This window comes from Salmo salar, chromosome 19, assembly GCF_965601325.2.
Source record: "Salmo salar chromosome 19, fSalSal1, whole genome shotgun sequence".
NCBI lineage: Eukaryota > Metazoa > Chordata > Actinopteri > Salmoniformes > Salmonidae > Salmo > Salmo salar.
In genome coordinates, this window is record NC_138309.1 from 14133753 (window position 1) to 14159454 (window position 25702).

Below are 25702 nucleotides of genomic sequence, written 5' to 3' on the forward strand. Positions count from 1 at the left end.
TACTTGAAAATATGAAGAGTGGTACTCAGCGATGTGTTGTGCTGGATTTGCTCCGAACATAACGTTTTATATTCAGGACAAAAGTTAATTTCTTTGCCACAGTTTTTGCGGTATTACTTTAGTGCCTTATTGCAAACAGGATGCATGTTTTGGAATATTTTTATTCTGTACATGCTTCTTTCACTCTGTTATTTATGTTAGTATTGTGGAGTAACTACAATGTTGTTGATCCATCCTCAGTTTTCTCCTACCACAGCCATTAAACTCTGTAATTGTTTCAAAATCACCATTGGCCTCATGGTGAAATATGTGAGTCCTTTAGTCCTTTGTCTCCGGCATCTGACTTAGGTCTTCCCTGTGGCTCAGTTGGTAGAGTATGGTGTTTGCAATGCCAGGGTTGTGGGTTTGATTCCCACGGGGGGCCAGTATGGAGAAAAAGAAAAAATATGAAATGTATGCATTCACTACTGTAAGTCGCTCTGGATAAAAGCATCTGCTAAATGACTAAAATGTAAAGGAAGGACGTGTGTATATTTGAAGTGACTGGGTGTATTGATACACCATCCAAAGTGTAGCTAATAACTGCACCATGCTTAAAGGGATATTCAATGTCTGCTTTTTTTTTACCCATCTACCAATGGGTGCCATTCTTTGCGAACCACTGGAAAACCTCCCTGGTCTTTGTAGTTATATCCATGTTTAAAATTCACTGCTCGACCGAGGGACCTTGCAGATATTTGTGTGTGTGGAGTACAGAGATGGGGTGGTCATTTAAAACTAAACGCAACTTATTATGTGACTTGTTAAGCACATTTCTACTTCTGAACTTATTTACATGACATAACAAAGGGGTTAAATACTTATTGACTTAGATCAGTGACACAAAATCTCAATTTTATCCATTTGAAATGATGTCTGTAACACAACAAAATGTGGAACAAGTCAAGGGTCGTGAATACTTTCTGAAGGTACTGTATATAACTATCTGAGGGGGAGAATTAGAGTGTCTTCACCGAGAGAACCCCCCCCCCCCCCCTCCCCCCTCCCTGGACAGAAGACGGAGCACATCTTGCTCACATTTCAATTTTAATATGACGACACATTTTCTTATGAAGGCTAGCGGTGAGTGGGTTCATGGCTACCTGATGCCCACAGTAGACATGTATTATTATTATATTATTATTATATCATTATTTCAATTGTACATTTACATTTTAGTCATTTAGCAGATGCTCTTATCCAGAGAGACTTAGTCAGTGGATTCATCTTAAGATAGCTAGGGGGGACAACCACACATCTTAGGCATAGCAAGTACATTTTTCCTCAATAAAGTAGCTATTAGCAAAGTCAGTGCTAGTAGGAATAAAATGTACACATGAAACTGCCTCAGCAGTTAAGATGCACAGGAGGTGGAATCAGTGGAATGGTATCAAATACATCAAACATATAATGAACATTCGTTTTGATCCATTCGCTCCCTTTCAGCCATTATTATGAGCCGTCATCCCTTCAATAGCCTCCACTGTTGAGATGAATTGGCCATTACAGAGTATGTGACCCTAAGCTGGCAAAGTTGACATTTTCATGACATGTTTAAGGGATAATTTGAGCCTTGTGTGGGTGGGTGACAGAAGTGGATGGTCACTCTCCTGCAGAAAGGGCTTTTTGTGAGGAGGAACTGACTTGAACTTCAACACACGCGCACACAGGCACGCACGCCACGCACCACACACACACGGACATGCACACTAACACACACACACAGACACACAGACAGACTCTCTCATGCACTCGCCAAATACACGCACTGCGCGCGCGCGCCCCCCCCCCCCCCCACACACACACACACACACACTCACCCACCCACACACACCACCAGAACTTTGTACGAATGAAAAACACCACCAGTGCACCTTATCACAGAGAGCTACTATGCATTGTCTGTAGGCCATAGAGAGAAGAAGGGAAGAAGGGAGAGACGGTGAGAAAACAAAAGGAGGATGATGAGTCAGTGTCCCTTACTAAGTTGTGGTGAAGGCCAGTCTCAGTGGGGGAGGTACAGCAGTACTGTTTAACATGAGCCTTTATTGGGACTATAGTACTGGGCGGTATCCCGGTGTTGAGAGAGGGTTGGCCGGTGGACAGTAGATGTATGCCATATGATAGGGGAGAGCGGGGGCATTTGTATCACTTTTAATCTGTACTCTTATTGCTCAGAGACTTGAACTAGGCAAGTCATTTTTATATAATACCATTCAATAGTGGGGTCACTTAGAAATGTCCTTGATTTTGAAAGAAAAGAAACAAAAAAAATGACCATTAAAATAACATCAAATTGATCAGAAATACAGTGTAGACATTGTTAATGTTGTAAATGACTATTGTAGCTGGAAACGTCTGATTTTTAATGGAATATCTACATAGGCGTACAGAGACCCATTATCAGCAACCATCACTCCTGTGTTCCAATGGCACGTTGTGTTAGCTAGTTTATCATTTTAAACGGCTAATTTATCATTAGAAAACCCTTTTGCAATTATGTTAGCACAGCTGAAAACTGTTGTCATGATTAAAGAAGCAATACAACTGGCCTTCTTTAGACTTTGTTGAATATCTGGATCATCAGCATTTGTGGGTTCGATTACAGGCTCAAAATGGCCAGAAACAAATAACTTTCTTCTGAAACTCGTCAGTCTGTTCTTGTTCTGAGAAATGAAGGCTATTCCATGTGAGAAATTGCCAAGAAACTGAAGATCTTGTACAACGCTGTGTACTTCTCCCTTCCCAGAACAGCGCAAACTGTCTCTAACCAGAATAGCAAGAGGACAAGCACATTTGAGTGTCTAGTTTGAGAAACAGACGCCTCACAAGTCCTCAACTGGCAGCTTCATTAAATAGTACCCGCAAAACACCAGAATCAACGTCTACAGTGAAGAGGTGACTCCGGGATGCTGGCCTTCTAGGCAGAGTTGCAAAGAAAAGCCATATCTCAAACTGGCCAACAAAAAGAAAAGATTAAGATGGGCAAAAGAACACAGACACTGGACAGAGGAACTCTTCCTAGAAGGCCAGCATCCCGGAGTCGCCTCATCACTACTAATGTTTTAAAATGATAAACTGCGATTAGCTAACACAACGTGCCATTGGAACACAGGAGTGATGGTTGCTGATAATGGGCCTCTGTACGCCTATGTAGATATTCCATTAAAAACCAGCCGTTTCCAGCTACAATAGTCATTTACAACATTAACAATGTCTACACTGTATTTCTGATCAATTTGATGTTATTTTAATGGACCAAAAAATTGCTTTTCTTTCAAAAACAAGGACATTTCTAAGTGACCCCAAACCCTTGAACGGTAGTGTAAGAAACGATCATCTGTCTCCTATTCATGCATATCATATAAGTCTGTTAAGGAATTAGCATATTATCATAAGCATATGTAATGATTTTGCAGGAAATATACACATTTTTATGAAAGTATGTAACATTTACAGTAACAGCTGTTTGTGCATGGCCAATCGATTCATTCCAAAACCTCTTGAATAGTCTGAAGGTGCCCATATTATGTATTTTTACAACTTCTATGGCACTCTACACAGGACCCCAATGCTATTTAAAGTTAGTGTTTGTATAATTCATGAAATGTATATAATTCATGTAAGTTAAAATCACTGGTTTTCATCATTTGACTGCTTGGCTCAGGGTAATTTTAACACTGCGTTACATGTGCCCCCAACCCAATTTTCCTAGCAAAATGAAACAATAGTGCCAATCATGCCAATGTTTATCCAACATATAGTCATGAAAATGATGCTAGTTTGAATTCTTGGACATTAATGCCCCCTAAGTAATGACATTTCAAACTGCTCATATTATTCTGCTATGTGTAACTGGACAATCAGCATAACCCAGTCTCATTGACATGTTGGTTTGATACTGACAACATTCTGCCATGCCCCCGTGGAAGCATGGAACGTGACTCGCTGTCTCTTCCTTTCCTTCACAAAGCAGAAACACAAAGACAAACTCACGCTGTTGGTGTTGGCTTCGGGCTGGCACTCCCCATCTGGCCCGATACGTCTAGCTGTCTGGTGCAAACCTGCCCAGCCACCTGCCCCATTACCAGTACCATACTGACAACATGACTGGGTAAGATAATCATCCTTGGCCTCCTTCTAACATTTTCGTCTCCACTCCCTCCCTAGTACAGCGAACGGTTGGTGAAGGCCAAATATACAGCTCTGCCACTCTGTCTCCATGCCTCTGCTGTCCAGGATGATAGAGACGGTTCCAGTGGGGAAAACTGGTTGGAATAACGCAATTACAACCTCATTACTACCATAATGATGTTATTTCAACCAGCTTTGTCTGCTGGCTTCTCTGCAGATGGATGGAGGCATTGGGGTCAGCTGAGGTTCCTGGCATGGGGCATGGCGTGAGGTTGGATGATGCCCTCTAGTTTGTCTTGGCAGGGAATCAAACACACACACACACACACACATACACACACACACACACACACACACACACACACACACACACACACACACACACACACACACACACACACACACACACACACACACACACACACACACACACACACACAGATGTGGGCAAGCATGATGTGAGGTTTAATGATGCCCTCTGGTTTGGCAGGAGATGTGGAGCCTGCCAAGTCTGCTGCCCATCCAGGCAATGTGGCAGCCTCTACCATCTCTACCATCCACACTCCACAACAAATCACCACCCACACTCCACAACAAATCAGATTTAAACAGAGACACTGACAACCGACAGCGTCCCGAGACAGTTGAGTGGTCTGGTCAGAAAACCCTGATGACTGCACAGACGGTCACAGACAAAGAGAGAGAAATGAAGCATTCTTGGGAGATCAAATATTATCGTGATGGAGAGAGTTGAGCAGAGGCATACTGTATGCTTCACATCTGTAGGGTGTGATTTGTATTCAGACTACAGACACTCCAGGAAGGCATTACTTAACTTGAGAGACGTACTAGAGACTGAGAAGACAATCAGGAGTCTACTGAATGAGGTAATTGACCAGGTACTTTCTGATTGGTCTAGTAGGCTTCTCCATCTTCAAGCAGGACTTGTGTTTCAATGAGAGATGAAGCTGGTGGTCTCTTAAGTATTGTCTTTTCTCTCATTGCCTTGTCTTTGACTCACCTCTATTCTTCCCCTGTCTCTCTGCCTCTTGCTTTCTCTCGTTCAGCCATGTCTAACTCTTTCTTCCCCTGTCTCTCTGCCTCTTGCTTTCTCTCGTTCAGCCATGTCTAACTCTTTCTTCCCCTGTCTCTCTGCCTCTTGCTTTCTCTCGTTCAGCCATGTCTAACTCTTTCTTCCCCTGTCTCTCTGCCTCTTGCTTTCTCTCGTTCAGCCATGTTGAACTCTTTCTTCCCCTGTCTCTCTGCCTCTTGCTTTCTCTCGTTCAGCCATGTCTAACTCTTTCTTCCCCTGTCTCTCTGCCTCTTGCTTTCTCTCGTTCAGCCATGTCTAACTCTTTCTTCCCCTGTCTCTCTGCCTCTTGCTTTCTCTCGTTCAGCCATGTCGAACTATTTTTTTCCCCTGTCTCTCTGACTCTCCTTCTACCCCACGCTACCCCTTCAATGGCTCCCTCTCTGGCCCTCTCCTGCCCTCCCTCTCTCACCCGCTCCCTTTAGCTGACTCCTATGCCTCTGCTTGCAATCTCCCTAGCTCCATTGCCTGAGATTAAATATTGAAGGAGATTTACATTTTTACATTTTAGTCATTTAGCAGACGCTCTTATCCAGAGCGACTTACAGTAGTGAATGCATACATTTCATAAAAAAAAAAAATCCGTACTGGTCTCCCGTGGGAAACAAACCCACAATCCTGGCGTTGCAAACACCATGCTCTACCAACTGAGCCACACGGGACCACTGTTTTCATTCCATGAGAATGAACAAGCTTTGGAAAACTAATTCAAACAACCATAGGAAGCTAGTCCCAATGAAACGGAGTTGTCTTTACCTTTTAACCTAGAGTCGATTGTTCGCGCCCGCATGTTAATCTAAATGGCATGATTTAAAAAAAACTCCCCATCAAAATCCGTCTGTTTAAACCAATGACTGTATATACAGTGTGTGTATGTACAGTGGGGAGAACAAGTATTTGATACACTGCCGATTTTTGCAGGTTTTCCTACTTACAAAGCATGTAGAGGTCTGTAATTTGTATCATAGGTACACTTCAACTGTGAGAGACGGAATCTAAAACAAAAATCCAGAAAATCACATTGTATGATTTTTAAGTACCGGTAATTAATTTGTATTTTATTGCATGACATAAGTATTTGATCACCTACCAACCAGTAAGAATTCCGGCTCTCACAGACCTGTTAGTTTTTCTTTAAGAAGCCCTCCTGTTCTCCACTCATTACCTGTATTAACTGCACCTGTTTGAACTCGTTAGCTGTATAAAAGACACCTGTCCACACACTCAATCAAACAGACTCCAACCTCTCCACAATGGCCAAGACCAGAGAGCTGTGTAAGGACATCAGGGATAAAATTGTATACCTGCACAAGGCTGGGATGGGCTACAGGACAATAGGCAAGCAGCTTGGTGAGAAGGCAACAATTGTTGGAGCAATTATTAGAAAATGGAAGAAGTTCAAGATGACGGTCAATCACCCTCGGTCTGGGGCTCCATGCAAGATCTCACCTCGTGGGGCATCAATGATCATGAGGAAGGTGAGGGATCAGCCCAGAACTACACGGCAGGACTTAGTCAATGACCTGAAGAGAGCTGGGACCACAGTCTCAAAGAAAACCATTAGTAACACATTACGCCATCATGGATTAAAATCCTGCAGCGCACGTATGGTCCCCCTGCTCAAGCCAGCGCATGTCCAGGCCCATCTGAAGTTTGCCAATGACCATCTGGATGATCCAGAGGAGGAATGGGAGAAGGTCATGTGGTCTGATGAGACAAAAATAGAGCTTTTTGGTCTAAACTCCACTCGCCGTGTTTGGAGGAAGAAGAATGATGAGTACAACACCAAGAACACCATCCCAACCGTGAAGCATGGAGGTGGAAACATCATTCTTTGGGGATGCTTTTCTGCAAAGGGGACAGGACGACTGCGCCATATTGAGGGGAGGATGGATGGGGCCATGTATCGTGAGATCTTGGCCAACAACCTCCTTCCCTCAGTAAGAGCATTGAAGATGGGTCGTGGCTGGGTCTTCCAGCATGACAATGACCCGAAACACACAGCCAGGGCAACTAAGGAGTGGCTCCGTAAGAAGCATCTCAAGGTCCTGGAGTGGCCTAGCCAGTCTCCAGACCTGAACCCAATAGAAAATTTTTGGAGGGAGCTGAAAGTCCGTATTGCCCAGCGACAGCCCCGAAACCTGAAGGATCTGGAGGTCTGTATGGAGGAGTGGGCCAAAATCCCTGCTGCAGTGTGTGTGCAAACCTGGTCAAGAACTACAGGAAACGTATGATCTCTGTAATTGCAAACAAAGGTTTCTGTACCAAATATTAAGTTCTGCTTTTCTGATGTATCAAATACTTATGTCATGCAATAAAATGCTAATTAATTACTTAAAAATCATACAATGTGATTTTCTGGATTATTTTTTTTTGATTCCGTCTCACAGTTGAAGTGTACCTATGATAAAAATTACAGACCTCTACATGCTTTGTAAGTAGGAAAACCTGCAAAATCGGCAGTGTATCAAATACTTGTTCTCCATATATATATATATATGACACCATTCATTCCTATGTTAAGACTCAATAGCGCATTGACTCATGGAGACATTACATGAGCAGTGTGAGCTACTACAGGAAGTGATGTTGCAGGCTAGCTCAGTGCTGCATCCTCTCATTGAGTAACTCAAGTTGATTTGATTTGTAGATTTCATGTTTAATTCCCGTTAGTTGACAATTCAACCAAATGTAAATCACAACTAGACGTTGAACCGAGGTCTGTACCCAGTGGGATCCTGTTTACTGCTAACAATGCCTGCAAGTACCGTGGTCGGCCTTGAACTTCCGGGGCTTCAATGAGAGGGGTTAGTCGTTCTCCCCTGGTTTAAACTATAGAGATCAGTTTTTTTTGGTTTCTGCCGATGTTGGCCCTCCACAGCTGTGGTGGAAGGTGGCAGAGCTACATGTATGAATGTGTTATTCAATGCCTTTCTATGGGCTAATAGAAGTAAGACCTTTTATAAATATATTTTTGGGGGGATACCTACAGGGCTCGTAAGATTCCAAATGGAGTAGCTAAATGATCCATGGTATGAGTACTTTAAAACAATATGTTAGCTTAGTAGAACCCCCATCCACCCCATCCCAAAGGCTTAAACGCTTAGACGTTAATGTATCCTGCTGTCCATGATAAAACTCTCAAAGCACAAATCTGAATGTAATTAGTGGCTGGCTAGATACACATACTCCCACGCTGTAAGATGCAAGTTCTGTATGAAAGTACTTTTTGTAGTAAGAAGTGAACAGAGAAAGGACTTATCAGTCAAAAAGTTATCTGTTCTCCTAATGTGAGCTATCGGACAGAGGGGTGTAATGTTGGGGAGAGGGGAACAGAGAGAGGTCAGATACAGACAAACTGAATTGGGGAGGGGGAGCGAGAAGGTGGACAGAGACGGGAACAGAGAGAGGTCAGAAATAAACAGACTAAATGGGGGAGGGGGAGAGAGAGGGTGGACATAGAGGGGAACAGAGAGAGGTCAGATACAGACAGACTGAATGGGGGAGGGGGAGAGAGAGGGTGGACATAGAGGGGAACAGAGAGAGGTCAGATACAGACAGACTGAATGGGGGAGGGGGAGAGAGAGGGTGGACATAGAGGGGAACAAGTTAACGACAAGGTAGTGTGGTCCCTGAAGAGACAGAAGGAAGGTGAAATGGATGACTGTGTGTGTGTGCGTTTTTGCCCCAGCCAGCTGCTTACTGTGCACTAAGACTGACTCCATGGCAGCTGATCCACCCTCCCCAGACTGCTCATTAGAACTATGACCCCCCCCCCCCCCCCCCCCACCACAACATGCACCTGAGTCACTACCGAGAGAGAGAGGTGTTAGCAAAGGCCAATAATACTGCTTTAGCAAATCCAATACTGTCAGATAAATAGGCAGTAATGGACCTGTGAATTATTCAATAGGTATGTGTATGGGCAAATGGCATCACATCTACAACAACACAGAAGGGAAGGCTCATCTAACAGATTTATCTGGGAATGTGGAGGTTGCCCACATGTCCTCAATGCCTCCTCAATATAATGATTTAGTGTGAATCCGTGCTCATGTTGCCTTCTGAACCAGGGCTCATAATTAATGGACTCATGTTAATGTATTCATTGTAAGTGAGGATGGAAAGGGCATCGTTAAAATACTGATAATAATCAGGAAAAACACAGTTACTGTTCAAATTTGTGGCCGATCAATAACCTTATTCAGTTACGGTTATTGTAGTTATTACGCAGGAAAAAAGCAGTTGGGCCGTTCTGTTGTGCCCGTTGTAGTGAGCAGGTTGTAGTGAGCAGGTTGTAGTGAGCAGGTTGTAGTGAGCAGGTTGTAGTGAGCAGGTTGTAGTGAGCAGGTTGTAGTGAGCAGGGTGTAGTGAACAGGTTGTAGTGAGCAGGGTGTAGTGAACAGGTTGTAGTGAGCAGGGTGTAGTGAGCAGGTTGTAGTGAGCAGGTTGTAGTGAGCAGGGTGTAGTGAGCAGGGTGTAGTGAGCAGGGTGTAGTGAGCAGGTTGTAGTGAGCAGGTTGTAGTGAGCAGGGTGTAGTGAGCAGGTTGTAGTGAGCAGGGTGTAGTGAGCAGGTTGTAGTGAGCAGGTTGTAGTGAGCAGGTTGTAGTGAGCAGGTTGTAGTGAGCAGGGTGTAGTGAGCAGGTTGTAGTGAGCAGGTTGTAGTGAGCAGGTTGTAGTGAGCAGGGTGTAGTGAGCAGGTTGTAGTGAGCAGGTTGTAGTGAGCAGGTTGTAGTGAGCAGGTTGTAGTGAGCAGGGTGTAGTGAGCAGGTTGTAGTGAGCAGGTTGTAGTGAGCAGGGTGTAGTGAGCAGGGTGTAGTGAGCAGGTTGTAGTGAGCAGGTTGTAGTGAGCAGGTTGTAGTGAGCAGGGTGTAGTGAGCAGGGTGTAGTGAGCAGGTTGTAGTGAGCAGGTTGTAGTGAGCAGGTTGTAGTGAGCAGGTTGTAGTGAGCAGGTTGTAGTGAGCAGGGTGTAGTGAGCAGGTTGTAGTGAGCAGGTTGTAGTGAGCAGGTTGTAGTGAGCAGGTTGTAGTGAGCAGGTTGTAGTGAGCAGGTTGTAGTGAGCAGGTTGTAGTGAGCAGGTTGTAGTGAGCAGGTTGTAGTGAGCAGGTTGTAGTGAGCAGGGTGTAGTGAGCAGGGTGTAGTGAGCAGGGTGCCTGCATGGTGGTTCATGGTTGTTCATATGGCCTTTTCTTTCGAAGCGTCACCAAGGACATCAGCTGCCAAGTGTCAATACTAGAACAACGCCGAAAAATACCCGAGGAGGCCATTCACATTAGGACACATTCTCTATTATAATGTCTAAAAAGGATACATCCGCTGGTGAACATGAGTCTCTCTCGGGTGTGAGAGGGGGACAGAAGCAGAGCGACGGGGAGAGGGAGAAAAAGGGGAAAGAAGATGGACATTTAGAGCAGGGGAGATGAAGAGAAAGTGAGGAGAGTGAGAGCAAGAGAAACAGGGAGCGATGGAGTGAGAGAGCTGAGAAGAAAGGAATCACGATCTCCCTATATCATACCCATCTGCATATGCAACACAAAAAGAGGATTGTGTCCTCCTCTCCTCCCATGTAGGCTATACAATGCATCGTCTCTCAGTCCGCTACAGAGCGGCAGGAACCCTTTCATCAAGCCAGCTCAGTACGATGTCTCTCTCCTCCAAGCACCAGATCTTCTCCAGCTGTAACTGTGGTGGTCGCCACTGGCAATCAAGCTCACTGGCATCTCCCGATCAGCCCTCCCTCCCTCTCTCCTGATGCGCGGCATGCGCCGGCCACATCCCACCTCTCTACCACTGCTCTGACGAATAGATTGAGAAATATCACAGGGAGAGGGAAGAAGGTAACTGTCTGATGTGTGATAGCCCTCCTGCTGCTGCTGCTGCTGTGGTAAACAAACCCCATTGGGCTTCAGCTTCAAACGTCAATGATTCATGAACACATAATAACACTTCATCTGTTTCAAATGCTACAGTTACACATTTCACCTGCCACACTAAATATGGCTGTTGAAGAAAGAAACTGCTTATCCATTGTAGCATGAGGTATGACCATGGTCTCTCCTCTCATTCTAGTGCCATCCCGCTTCTGGAAGGGGGGGGGGGGGGGTTGGTCTGACTGGAATTCAAACCAATTTCAGTTTGCTTTCATAGTAGTACTGTAAATGGAGGTACATGAAGTTTGGTGTGTGTGGTATGTGTATGCCTGATTGCACAGTCAATTGATGCACTGCACATTTCCATCTGAAGGTGGTGCGTTCTGAAAATTGGGACACTTGTAATGTATCACTTCATGCTTCATAGGATCGATTCATTTCAATACGGTTTATACCATCCTATACAGTTTGTTATGCACCTGTAATCATTAACAGTCAACGCACATGTTATATTTTCTTGCTACAAGTGGTGTCATGTTTTGGTAGTGAAAGCTCCAACACATACTAGCCTATCACAGAGGAAGGTGTGTGTTTTGTAACTGTTGCCTGTTCTAATCTGTTGCCTATTCTCCGGGCACTGCGTGGGGAGTGGCAGGTCTTGGCACTGATCAACATCAATAAAAATGTCTTCCCAACACCCAGGACACACACCAACTGATGTCATATCCGTTGCGCGACTCCCCTGCAGCCTCGTACATCTGTCTCGTCCCCTGGCATAAACTTTTCTCTGTGGTGTCACTGGTGTGTGTTGATCAGACCGGCGCGTTGGCTCTGCTTCACACAAGAGTCCTCGGAGCGTTGGGAATGAACGCGGATCTATCCGTCTTGTTCCATTGGAGCGCTCTGAACGGCGGTGGGCACAGCCAATACGGCAGCGACGCGGACGCATTCCTGCAACCAGGGCTGTGCGTGAATAAAGCGAGAAAAGTGTAACTGTTCCGGATAGACAGAATGCGTGCTCTATTTAGTGTCCTGTACCCGGTGATTTCAATCACGGTCTTCGGATTATATCCGTCAATGGTGAGTTTCCCTCATTATTTTTCGGAATGCCATGCGGTCTTTGCATGTTTCAGTGTCTGTGTTTCAGGATCTGCTGTATTGTTCATAATTGCACCTGTATTAAACATAGCATTGTGTAATTGAGGTAAAGAAAATACATCAAAACAGTTCCAAATGATTTGATGTCCTCAATTATGCATTCTGCGTTTAATGGCATTCGATTTGTTTTGGCTTTGCCTGCAAATCAGTGTCGGAAAATATTCCAAATATGTAAACCATTCACAATATGAGTAATTCGAGAAAGTCTTTGTTTTAGAGTGATTGAGAATTATGGAATAACTCGCATTTGAGTCTCCTGAATGTTTGGGAGAAAACAGTAGGCTGAAGCAGTGCATCCCTTTATGATGTTATGCATCGGAGCGCACCGGAGACAAACTTTACAGTGATTAAAAAAGCTTACTGCGGTATTTAAATACATCTCAAGAATTGAGGCGTATATGCATTATGTGTGCTACATCTAAACCAATCAACGGCCACAGTTTATGTATCTAGCTTTCCTTGAATTCCACGTTAGGCTGCTGTATTGTCCTCCCTTTCCCAGAGCATTTTGTTAGTAAACAAATACTTGCTTTGATAGTGAATCTGTGTAGTCTATGGAAGCTGTTTTCTTGTTTTATGTCGCATCTAAACCTTCACACACCATTCCCCATGGGGCGTATTCAAGTCTTGGATTTTAGGTGAAAGAGTGACAGTTTATCCCCTTCATGGATCATCTCTGTTAAAACTTCCGGCGAATAAGAAACGCGCTTGTTCTCTCGGGCACGTGTTTGCCTGATGCTGTCTGTATGATGATGATAGGTGTGGAACGGTGTGGAGCTGTCCACTACTTCGTGGTGCTGAAACCATTCCCTCGTCAATAGGGGGCGCGGGCGGTGAGTTGTATTTCATGTCGATTCCCTATCTCATTGAAAAATATCAATATTTTCGGCATCTCTAGAGCACCAATTTCAATTTCAACTGAGACACGTCAATGTATTACTCCATACATACATGTATGTTCCCATTAAACTAGCATTTTATTGATAGCCTAATACAAGTGACACTTAACCTTTGGCTAGATTAATTAAGGTATCGTATAAGCCTTACTCAAACAAACGTTTTCATAAATATGCACCATGGGCCACGTTTTAATATGGGCCTGTATAGTAGTAAAAAAACATGTCACCATTTACAGCAGGCCTAGTTGAATCATTTGATGGCAATTTTGTGACAGTCAGACCATTCTTAACCAAACCTCTAGCATGATTAAACAACCCAGGGTAATGTGATGATCTTCACCATCAGATGGCACCCCGCAGTGTGCCTAAGTAGATCCCGACACCCACAGAGAATGAAATATAGGCCTAAATATATTCATTCCCCTCTGATTGTGCGCCAGGCAACTAATTGTAATGTCGCTGATAAGGGTTGGCAGATTCATGATTAAAACGATGCTGGGGAATTTGTGTTTTGATTGCAAATGATATTACCCACCTGGAGGATATATCGATAGCGGGTGATGGGACTTGATTAAAGATTGAAGGGGGCTAATATGCGCGCACACAACGCGCACACACACACACACACACACACACACACACACACACACACACACACACACACACACACACACACAGCTGTCAGTGGCTCTCCGTATGTCTCTGTTTTCAAATGTTAATTGACTTATTAGCTGCACAATTTATTGAGACTAGAATACAGCTTATTTAGGTGTAAGGCTGAATGACATACATGTCTCTCTTGGTACAATAAATCTGTAGATAGGATCAGATGATTGTGTTTTGTCCCTTGAATGTATTTATTAGATATGACATTGGGTTCCTTCATTATACCACAATGTGAGAACATTATTTCATGTGAAAATTGAATGTGCAACTAAGAAGGGACAGAGACTTGCCAACAGATGGTGATATTTTCCACCAAAAAATGGATTATCTTCTGTTCCCTCGTAGACATGAAATATTCATTGTTCAGTTCAGTAGGCTTGGCATGGCAAAGACTTTCATTCAAGCTGAATATGAGATGAGGATGCAGTCGAACAGAGAGGACAGGATACACACACCTTAGGGATGAAAACCCTTGACATGCATCTCTCTCACTCTCTTTCTCATGTCTCTCTGTCTCTCTGTATATGTCTTTCTGTCGGTCTGTTTCTGCCCCTCTGTCTCTCTTGCTCCCCCACTCCTATCTCTCTGTGAGTCAGCACTACAGCTCTCCATTTTCTTCTGAATTAAAGATGACACGCCTAACGATGTGACAACAAAAACAAAACAAACCCACAGCAACACAGCGGCGACAGTGTAAACACAACCATTAGTTATAATACATGTCCGTTTTCGCTGGGTCCTTGTCTTCAAAGCTCAGAGGTATTGAATCGGAAATAAAGAAAATAGTGCATTATTTTGTTACACTGGGGATGGTATGCACTTAGCGTTGTTTACTCTTTCTCCATTTCTTAGCCCTCTCTATATTAGAGTTCTAACAAGATGAGAGTGACAAGCTAGTTGGGAATTTACCCAACATCTTTCACTGTGATGCTTTTTGACAATGTGACAACTGGCCCTAATCACTGCTGTCTTTGTAGTGTGTGATGATGTGTGTGGGGTTGTGTGTGATGATGTGTGTGGTGATGTGTGTGGTGATGTGTGTGTGCGTGTGTGTGTGTGGTGTGTGTGATGATGTGTGTGGTGATGTGTGTGTGATGATGTGTGTGGGGTTGTGTGGTGATGTGTGTGGTGATGTGTGTGTGTGTGTGGTGGTGTGTGTGATGTGTGTGATGATGTGTGTGATGATATGTGTGTGTGATGATATGTGTGTGATGATATGTGTGTGATGATGTGTGTGGGTGATGTGTGTGGTGATGTGTGTGGTGATGTGTGTGATGATATGTGTGTGATGATATGTGTGTGATGAGTGTGTGGGGTGATGTGTGTGGTGATGTGTGTGATGATGTGTGTGATGATGTGTGTGTGGTGATGTGTGTGTTGATGTGTGTGATGATGTGTGTGGTGATGTGTGTGGGTGATGTGTGTGGTGATGTGTGTGATGATATGTGTGTGATGATGTGTGTGGTGATGTGTGTGATGATGTGTGTGGTGATGTGTGTGTGTGTGATGATGTGTGTGTGTGTGATATGTGTGTGGTGATGTGTGTGATGATGTGTGTGTGGTGATGTGTGTGTGTGTGATGATGTGTGTGTGTGATGATGTGTGTGTGTGTGATATGTGTGGTGATGTGTGTGGTGATGTGTGTGGTGATGTGTGTGGTGATGTGTGTGATGATGTGTGTGGTGATGTGTGTGGTGATGTGTGTGGTGATGTGTGTGGTGATGTGTGTGGTGATGTGTGTGGTGATGTGTGTGGTGATGTGTGTGATGATGTGTGTGATGATGTGTGTGATGATGTGTGTGGTGATGTGTGTGGTGATGTGTGTGATGATGTGTGTGATGATGTGTGTGGTGATGTGTGTGGTGATGTGTGTGGTGATGTGTGTGGTGTGTGTGTGATGATGTGTGTGGTGATGTGTGATGATGTGTGTGGGGTTGCTGTTGTTGAAAATAAAAATCACGCAATGCAGGGGATCAAAGAAAGACATGTAGTATCCCCTCAGTGTCTCCCACTATAGCTATCTGTATTACTATCCATATTACTATCCGTATTACTATCCGTATTACTATCCGTATTACTATCCGTATTACTATCCATATTACTATCCGTATTACTATCTGTATTACTATCCGTATTACTATCCGTATTACTATCCGTATTACTATCCGTATTACTCACACAATTAAATAGATAAAGACTCCAGTCCATTGACAAATATGAGAAAATTATCCAATTCAAGGAAGTGGTATCACTCTCTAAATTAAAAATGTCACTTCATTTGACATAAGACTTTCTTTAGATTGCAGCTTTACCGACATCTGTGCGATTATGACTCTACGGACAATTCCAGACACAAACAGTCATCACATTATTACGGACACAGGCAGTGTGTTCAGCCCACCACCGACATAGCTATCTTATGTCTCTTTTCTTCCACACCCCCACTGTCAGGCTATCGCTAGGCATAGCTCTCCCTCTCTTCTCTCCTCCGTCTCTCCTTCCATTATTAATTACAGTAATTGTGGCCCTGAGGGGTGATGCAGACAGTCCACATATCAGACACATATCACTGCACACTACCCACGGCCTATAATAACAGAGAAGAATAGATTAAAAGTTTTGGTCTCAGTAGACTTCCACTGTGCAGTAACAGCAAGCAAGATAATTATGTGGCAGGCTTGTCAATAGCTATCACTCAATATCAGTTAGAAGTACTCTTTTGTCTTTCTTGTTTCCATCGTCATTAAATGCCACTAAATGTTAGTTGATTGTTTCCGGAAGGTGTACGTAGGTTGAACGTCTGTATGTGTGCTGTCTAAATGTACTGTACTGTACCTATTTATGCAAAATGCTAATCCATGCAGACAAGGTCAGTACATAGTTGAACGAGGTAATAGGATAGGAAAATGTCTCCACGTCGTAATGTATCACTCCAGAGTGTTAATACCATTAGTCAATTTCAGTCCTTTTATTGATTATCTTGCTTGTAACACCATGGATGCAGCAAATCTTGATAATACATTCTTTCACTTTACATAAACCAGCCCTCATAATCAGAACCACATAATGAGCCTGTATGAATGAATGAATGAATGAATCTTTTATTTTAAAGTCAAATCACCTTATTGGCGACCCATCCCTTACGGGTTCAATTCACACTTTAAACAAACATTACAATGGTGCGAACAATGAGACCTCTGGTGTACTGCACAGAGCGCACCGCGTTCAGAGAATAACACATATCAACATGATAACAAGTAATGTTAGCCAAGCCATAAGGACAACCTCCAAGCCTTCAAACTAAGAGATCATATTTGATCGCTCGCTCATTATCTTCCATTCGTTGTGATTAAGACAAACACTGTGGCTGGCTGTTTCGTCTAAGTGATCCATTGCAGTACATTCACAGCAGGAAGATGTGAGTGTGTGAAAGATAATGAGGTGGAGTAAAAAGAGGATGTCCGTGGAAGAATGTTTGAGACCGTGTGCTGCAGTATCTCTTGTGCACTCTCTCTCTCTCTCTCTCTCTCTCTCTCTCTCTCTCTCTCTCTCTCTCTCTCTCTATATATATATATATTTCTCTCTTTTTTTCTCTTTCTCTCTCCATTTTATTCTCTCTCCATATATTTTTCTCATTCTCTCTCTTTCTTTCCCTCTTTCCATATATGTATCTCTCTCTTTCTTTCTCTGCATATATTTTTCACTCTTTTTCTCTCTCTCATATATGTATCTTTCTCTCTCTCTATCTTTCTTTCTCTCCTCTTTCTCTCTCCATATATTTTTCTCTCTCTCTTTTTCTTTCTCTCTCTCTTTCTCTCTCATACTTCTCTCTCTCTCCATATATTTCTCTTTCTCTCTTCTTTCTCTCTCCATATATTTCTCTCTCTTTCTCTCTCTTTCTCTTTCTTTTTCTCTGTCTCCATTTATTTCTCTCTCTCTCTCTCTCTCTCTCTCTCTCTATCGCTCTCTCTCTCTATTGCTCTCTCTCTCTCTCTCTCTCTCTCTCTCTCTCTCTCTCTCTCTCTCTCTCTCTCTCTCTCTCTCTCTCTCTCTCTCTCTCTCTCTCTCTCTCTCTCTCTCTCTCTCTCTCTCTCTCTCTCTCTCTCTCGCTGACTCACACACCTTCTTCCCCGTCAGCACCAACACCAATCAGTCATGAATCAAAGCCTCCTTAACGTCTCTCTTCCCTGTATATCTCTCATGTTCGCAGTGCTACACTGGTTGTTGTTGTTATGTTTGCAGGTTGCCATTTGTCATTTTGAACCATGGCTGACTTAAATGTCTGTCTCTATCTTGTTATGGAGATCTGTGGAGGCACACACATATATATACACTCACTCACACACACACACCACACACACACACACCAAACACACACACACACACACACACACACCACACACCACACACCACACACCACACACACACACACACCACACACCACACACACACAGCAACTCCGACTTCATCTTATCCACCATTAGACCAGAAATGTTAACTCGTTTCAGGAGTATGATCATCAATTCCAAGACAGACATGTGCATTCCACTTCAGTTGCTCCCAATATCTCATAGGTTTTATAGAGACAGTTTGATCGATTTAATGTAAATGAATAGCGATGTGGGCTATTTTGTTGGCTTGTTTGTTCAACATCCTTTATACTGATAGGCCAGAGCTAGTTTAATTTGTCATACGGTGTGTGTGATGCAATCAGTCCCAATATCAGACATCTGTGTGTGTGTGCATGTGTGGGTGTGGATGAACGTGTGTGTGTGTGTGTGTGTGTGTGTGTGTGTTCAGTCATTTTATCTCGGTTGCATCCCAGGGTTAACTTCAGACCACTACAACTCTAACTGAATAGATCTCAACCTCACTATCAACTGTCTGTGCATTTGTTTTTACCCTGCTGCGGGCGGTTAGGTGTTGAAGTTGGCTCTGCTACAGGACTCATCTTGCATAGTAAAGCTCCATTCAAACTGTACATCAAAGTAACACGGTTATGGGACAGACTTCACATACGTTTCATGCACAGAGGATTACAAAACATTAATAGCAACATTTCTGTCTCACATACACACTACAGTACAGTGTACAGTACCTGTCCAGCCAATACACAGTACAATCTAATACAATGTTTATTTGTCACATGCTTCGTAAACAACAGGTGTGGACTAACTCTGAAATGCTTACTTACGGGTCCTTCCCAACAATGTAGAGAGAAGAAAATAGAGAAATAATATAAATGTAAAACACGTAATAATAAAGTAATAATAGATACACAATGAGTAATGATAACTAGGGGTACCAGTACCGAGTCCATGTGCAGGAGTATGAGGTAATTGAGGTATAAACACTATAAATACAAAGTATGTGGACACCCCTTCAAATGAGTGGATTTTTCTATTTCATCCACACCCGTTGCTGACAGGTGTATAAATTCGAGCACACAGCCATGCAATCTCCATAGACAGACATTGGCAGTAGAATGGCCTTACTGAAGAACTCATCGACTTTTAAAGTGGCACCGTCATAGGATGCCACCTTTCCAACAAGTCAGTTCGTCAGATTTATGCCCTGTTAGAGCTTCCCTGGTCAACTGTAAGTGCTGTTATTGTAAAGTGGAAACGTCTAGGTGCAACAACGGCTCAGCCACGAAGTGGTAGGACACACAAGCTCACAGAACTGGACCGGCGAGTGCTGAAGCGCGTAGAGCTTAAAAATCGTCCTTCCTCGGTTGAGACACCCACTACCGAGTTCCAAACTGCCTCTGGAAGCAATGTCAGTTCATCAGGAGCTTCATACAATGGGTTTCCATGGCCAAGCAGCCGCGCACAAGCCTAAGACCACCATGCGCAATGCCAAACGTCGGCTGTAGTGGTGTAAAGCTCGCCGCCATTAGACTCTGGAGCAGTGGAAAAGCGTTCTCTGGATTAATGAATCACGCTTCACCATCTGGCAGTCCGATGGACGAATCTGGGTTTGGCGAATGCCAGGACAACGCTGCCTTTTCATGGCTTAGTGAAGGGAAATCTTAACGCTACAGCATACAATGACATTCCAGACGATTCTGTACTTCTAACTTTGTGGCAGCAGTTTGGGGAAGGCCGTTTCCTGTTCCAGCATGACAATGTCCCCGTGCACAAAGTGAGGTCCATACAGAAATGGTTTGTCGAGATTGGTGTGGAAGGACTTGACTGGCCTGCACCGGGACCTCAACCCCGTGGAACACCTTTGGGATGAATTGGAACACTGACTGTGAGCCAGGCCTAATCGCCCAACATCAGTGCCCGACTTCACTAATGCTCTTGTGGCTGAATGGAAGCAAGTCCCTGCAGCAATGTTCCAACATCTAGTGGAAAGCCTTCCCAGAAGAGAGGAGGCTGTTATAGCAGCAAAGTGGGGACCAACTCCATATTAATGTCCATGATTTTGGAATAAGATATTCGAAGAGCAGGTGTCCACATAATTTTGGTCATGTAGTGTATGTACATATAACTAGGAATAAAGTAACAGATAATAAACAGTAGCCGCAGCAGATGTGATTATTAAAAAAAGTGCAAAGAGGGTGACTTTCAGCCTCCCGAGGAGGAAGATGCATTGTTGTGCCCTGTTGAACTCTGTGTTGGTGTGTTTGGACCATGATAGATCATTAGTGATTTGGACACCGAGGAACTTGAAGCTTTTGACCCGCTAAACTACAGCCCCATCGATGTGAATGGAGGCATGCTCTGCCCTCCATTTAATGTTGTCCATGATCAGCTGCTTTGTCTTGCTGACGTTGAGAGGTTGTTGTCCTGGCACCACACTGCCAGGTCTCTGACCTCCTTCCATAGGTGTTCTCATCGTCGGTGATCAGGCCTACCAACGTTGTGTCTTTGGCAAACTTAATGATGGCCATGCAGTCATGGGTGAACAGGGAGTACAGGAGGGGACTAAGCACTCACTCCTGAGAGGCCCCCGTGTTGAGGGTCAGCATGGCAGATGTGTTGTTGGCTACTCTCACCACCTGGGGTATCCAGTTGCAGAGGGAGGTGTTTAGTCCCAGGGTCCATAGCTTAGTGATGAGCTTGGAGGGTTCAATGGTGTTGAACGCTGAGCTGTATTCAATGAACAGCATTCTCACGTAGGTGTTCCTTTTGTCCAAGTGGGAAAGGGCAGTGTGGAGTGGAATAGATATTGCGTCCTCTGTGGATCTGTTGGGGCGGTATGCGAATTGGAGTGGGTCCAGGGTGTCTGGGGTGTTTGGTGGTGTTGTGAGCCATGACCAACCTTTCAAACCATTTCTTCGCTACAGAACTGAGTGCTACGGGGCGATAGTCATTTAGACAGGTTACCTAGGTGTTCTTGGGCACAGGGACTATGGTGGTCTGCTTGAAACATGTAGGTATGACAGACTGGGTCAGGGAGAGGTTGAAAATGTCAGTGAAGGCACTTGCCAGCTGGACAACGCATGCCCTGGGGCCTTGTGAATGTTAACCAGTTTAAAGGTCTTACTCACGTCAGCTATGGAGAGCATAATCACATAGCCGACCGGAAAAGCTGGTGCTCTCACGCATGGTTCAGTGTTGCTTGCCACGAGGGGAGCATAGAGGGCATTTAGCTTGTCTTGTAGGCTCACGTCACTGGGCATCTCTAGCCTTTAGGTCAGTGCGGATGTTGCCTGTAATCCATGGCTTCTGGTTGGGATATGTAGTACAGTCACTGTGGGGATGACGTTGTCACTTATTAATGAATCCAGTGACTGATGTGGTAAACTCTTCAATGCCATCGGATGAGTCCCAGAACATATTCCAGTCTGTGCTAGCGAAACATTCCGATAGCTTTGCATCCGCTTCATCTGATCACTTTTGTATAGAGCCCATCACTGGTACTTCCTGTTTGAGTTTTTGCTTGTAAGCAGGAATCAGTAGGATAGAGTTATGGTAAAATTTACCAAATGGAGGGCGAGGGAGAACTTTGTATGCATCTCTCTGTGTGGAGTAAAGGTGATCTAGAGTTTTCTCACAGGTGACAAGTTGGTAGAAATTAGATAAAATGGATTTCAGTTTTCCTGCATTAACATTTTCTTGTTAGCGTATGGCCCTATACAGTTTGTTGTGTGTGGTCATAGTGCCAGCATCGGTTTGTCGTGGTAAATAGACAGCTACGAAAAATATGGATGAAAACTCACTTGGTAAATAGTTTGGTCTACAGCTTATTATGAGGTATTCTATCTCAGACGAGCAGAACCTCGAGACTTCCTTAATATTGGAGATCGCGAACCAGCTGTTGTTAACAAAGAGACACACACCACCCCCTTGAGCTTACCCGACGCTGCCATTCTGTCCTTCCAATGCACAGAAAAAACAGCTAGAATATTATCCATGTCCTTGTTCAGCCAAGTTTCCGAGAAACATAGGATATCACAGTTCTCCAGGTCCCATTGATGGGATAGTTTCGAACGGAGCTCGTCCAGTTTGTTCTCCAGTGATTGTACATTCACCAATAGAACAGGTAGTAGAGGTGGATTAGCTACTCCGTAGTTTCATCAGGGTACCCGCACGTCGGCCCCTGTATCGCTGTCTCTTTCTCTTCCGAGTGTTGGGGATTAGGACCTATGGTTCTAGGTCTCTGTAAGTTAGATAGAGAAGCATCTGCTACAAGGCTACATTGGTTTCACACAGAGATGCACTCCAAAGGCTGGTCATTAATCATTCTTACAAAATACCATTCAGTGGAGCCATAGAGCCATCCCCAGTGGACCAGCACTGTTTTACTCCCTGCACAAGCATCTGTGGTTGTGTATTTCTCTCCCCCCTCTCTCTCTCGCTCTCTCTCTCGCTATCTCTCTCGCTCTCTCTCTCTCTCTCTCTCTCTCTCTCTCTCTCTCTCTCTCTCTCTCTCTCTATTTCTCTTTAACCCCCTCTCTCACATTAGTTCTCACCACACATCTCATGTTTGACACTCTCTCCATTTTCTCTCTCTCTCTCTCTCTCTCTCTTTAACCCCTCTCTCCCTTACCTTCGCTCTCACCACACATCTCATGTGGTGAAATTTGAAATTGTGTTTTTTACATCGGATAAAAGCAGAGACTCAGAGCTAGAAAAGTATATATCATACACTGCAGTTGAGGAGCAATGGGAAGGTAATTCTGCTTTGAAAGTTAATGAACTTGTAACCCCACTTTTGAGAAAATGGCCCGTGAATGTTTTTAGTATACACCCATCAAGCATCATTCACCCCCTCTGAAGTCTTTGCCCCACCCATCTCTTTAAGGATTCACAGTGTAGTAAACAACCAAAGATTAACAATCAAGACTAAAAATTGTAAAGTAGTAGCAAAAGATAGTAATAAAAATAAACTGTATTTAGTCCTTGGCCTATATCCTAATCTGACTTTGGTGCAGCTCATGTTGTTCTTCACATTACCGTCTCTGGTAAACACACACGATATCAAATGAAATCTAAGTTGATTTGTCACATGCACAGGATACAGAAGGTGTAAACAGCACAGTGAAATGGCTACTTGCATAATGGAGTCTTTTGTTTAGACATTTAGCTAGCTATCTAAACAATGAACCATAATCCCAACTCTAATGCCACATTCAAAACAACTGGGAACTAGGAAATCTCCAACTTCCGACTTCAGTGTGTTCAAAACAACTTGGAACTCAGAAAAAAAACCAGCTCCGACTGGGAAAAATCGATTTCAACGGTCATCCTACTCGGAATTCCAACTCGGGAACATGGGCCTCTTTCTAGTGCTCTGACTCTCCGACCTGAAAATCACTGACGTCATGATTTGACCTCGTATTTTTCATAGTTCCCAGTTGTTTTGAACGTGGCAATACACCCATACATGAATCTGCAGGTAGCTAAAGCTAACCAACTAGGTTTTATGTTAACTAGCTAACTAACATTAGGCTATAACTGCAATGCACATGACTTCCTGAGATACTAATAATATTACAACACAGATCATAAACATAACGTTCGCTAGCGAGCCAGCCAGCTAACTTTAGCTAGCTAGCTAACAGTACACTTTTTAACTTGCAATGAAAACTACTTTCTGTCTAAATTATAAATGTATAATACCTGAAAATGTAGCTGGACTCTTACCTGTATACATGGATGAACGCTTCTCCCTCTCTGTCATGGATGCCATGGTTGCCCTTAATATAAAGATGTAATCCAGAGACAGGTGTTTTATACAACAGCCTTCTTTCTGTGTTCTCCTTTTGGACTCTCTCCGCTTTTGACAATCATCTCTCTACTTCCACTGGGCATTCCACTGATTTTGAAACTCTGTCAACTTCTTCCGTGACAACGACACCATTTCTTCTCCACCGTTTACATCTGAAGACCCTACAATGTCTGGTTACATTTTTTTTTTACCTAAATCAAGGATTTCATAATTGTCTGATTCATTTTCAGAGAATCAGCATTGCAGGATCATCCTCCAGAAAGTAGTCCATCACAACTTTTTCCCACTAAGCTTTGTCAATAGCGCTATTAACTTCAGCGCAGCAACGTTGAGATTAGAAGCAAAGTTCTTCATGATATCTTTTTAAAAAAGCAGTGGTAGAAAGGATTATCCACACTCATTTTATAGAGAGAAGCATGCTACACGGCAGACCAATCCGAACTCATCTCTCGGCATGTCCAGCCCATCCATTATCTCAGCCAATCATAGCTAGCGGGAAGGTACTTGTATTTTTCCATGGATAAACCAACTAGGGTCATAATTTTCTTTGTATGTACAGATGGCATACAAGTTTGTTATTAAGGCACATGAAAGTTCACATGTTCCAGAAGGCATTTCTGCAACAACAAGTTAAAATGCCTCTCCTGTGAAGTAGTGACGTGTGGCATACGCCAAGTTTTTGAAACGGGTCACTCATGTTCGACTCTCCATCTCTCTCCCTTTCATTTTCTCTCTTCCTGGCTCTCTCTCTTTCTATCTCTCTCTCTCTCTCTGAAGTGAAACAGCAACATAAATATGAGTTTATAGTTCAGCCTTGAATGGGAAGGTCATCAGAGAGTTGCACTTTTAAAGGAATGGAGAAAAATAAAACGTAGCGGTGTGATTGGCTGTATTCAAGGCTCTGGTTACAGAGGCAGAAAGAACTTGTTTTAATATAGAGTGGCCTTGTCCAATGTCCTTAGTTGCTGTTGGTTGTACATGGCATGAGCATGACTTATATTTCCTATTTTGCGGAAGATATACAGACCATTCAAAAGTTTGGATCCACCTACTCATTCAAGGGTTTTTCTTCATTTGTACTATTTTCTACATTTTATAATAATAGTGATGACATCACAACTATGAAATAACACATATGGAATCATGTAGTAACCAAAAAAGTGTTAAACAAATGAAAATATATGTTATTTTAGATTCTTCAAAGTAGCCACCCTTTGCTTTGACAGCTTTGCACACTCTTGGCATTCTCTCAACCAGCTTCACCTGGAATGCTTTACCAACAGCCTTGAAGGAGTTCCCACATATGCTAAACACTTGTTGGCTGCTTTTCCTTTTCTCTGCAGTCCAACTCATATCATACCATCTCAATTGGTTTGAGGTCGGGTGATTGTGGAGGCCAGATCATCTGATGCAGCTCTCCATCACTCTCCTTCTTGGTCAAATAGCCCTTACACAGCCTGTTGGTGTGTTGGGTCATTGTCCTGTTGAAAAACAAATTATAGTCCCACTAAGCGCAAACCAGATGGGATGGTGTATCACTGCAGAATGCTGTGGTAGCCATGCTGGTTAAGTGTGCCTTAAATTCTAAATAAATCACAGAAAGTGACACCAGCAAAGCACCCCCACACCATCACACCTCCTCTTCAAGTCCTCACGGTGGGAAC

General features: G+C 43.6%; 1 protein-coding gene across 1 annotated transcript in view; it reads left to right on the top strand.

Moving 5' to 3' along the window:
* Nucleotides 1-11736: 11736 nt before the first annotated feature.
* olfm3a (olfactomedin 3a) overlaps nt 11737-25702 on the top strand; it is a 31090-nt gene continuing 17124 nt past the window's right edge. Inside the window, exon 1 of the mRNA XM_014157337.3 lies at nt 11737-12213. Coding sequence (XP_014012812.1) covers nt 12145-12213 — 69 coding nt within the window. The 5' untranslated portion in view covers nt 11737-12144. The remainder of the gene's footprint in view (nt 12214-25702) is intronic.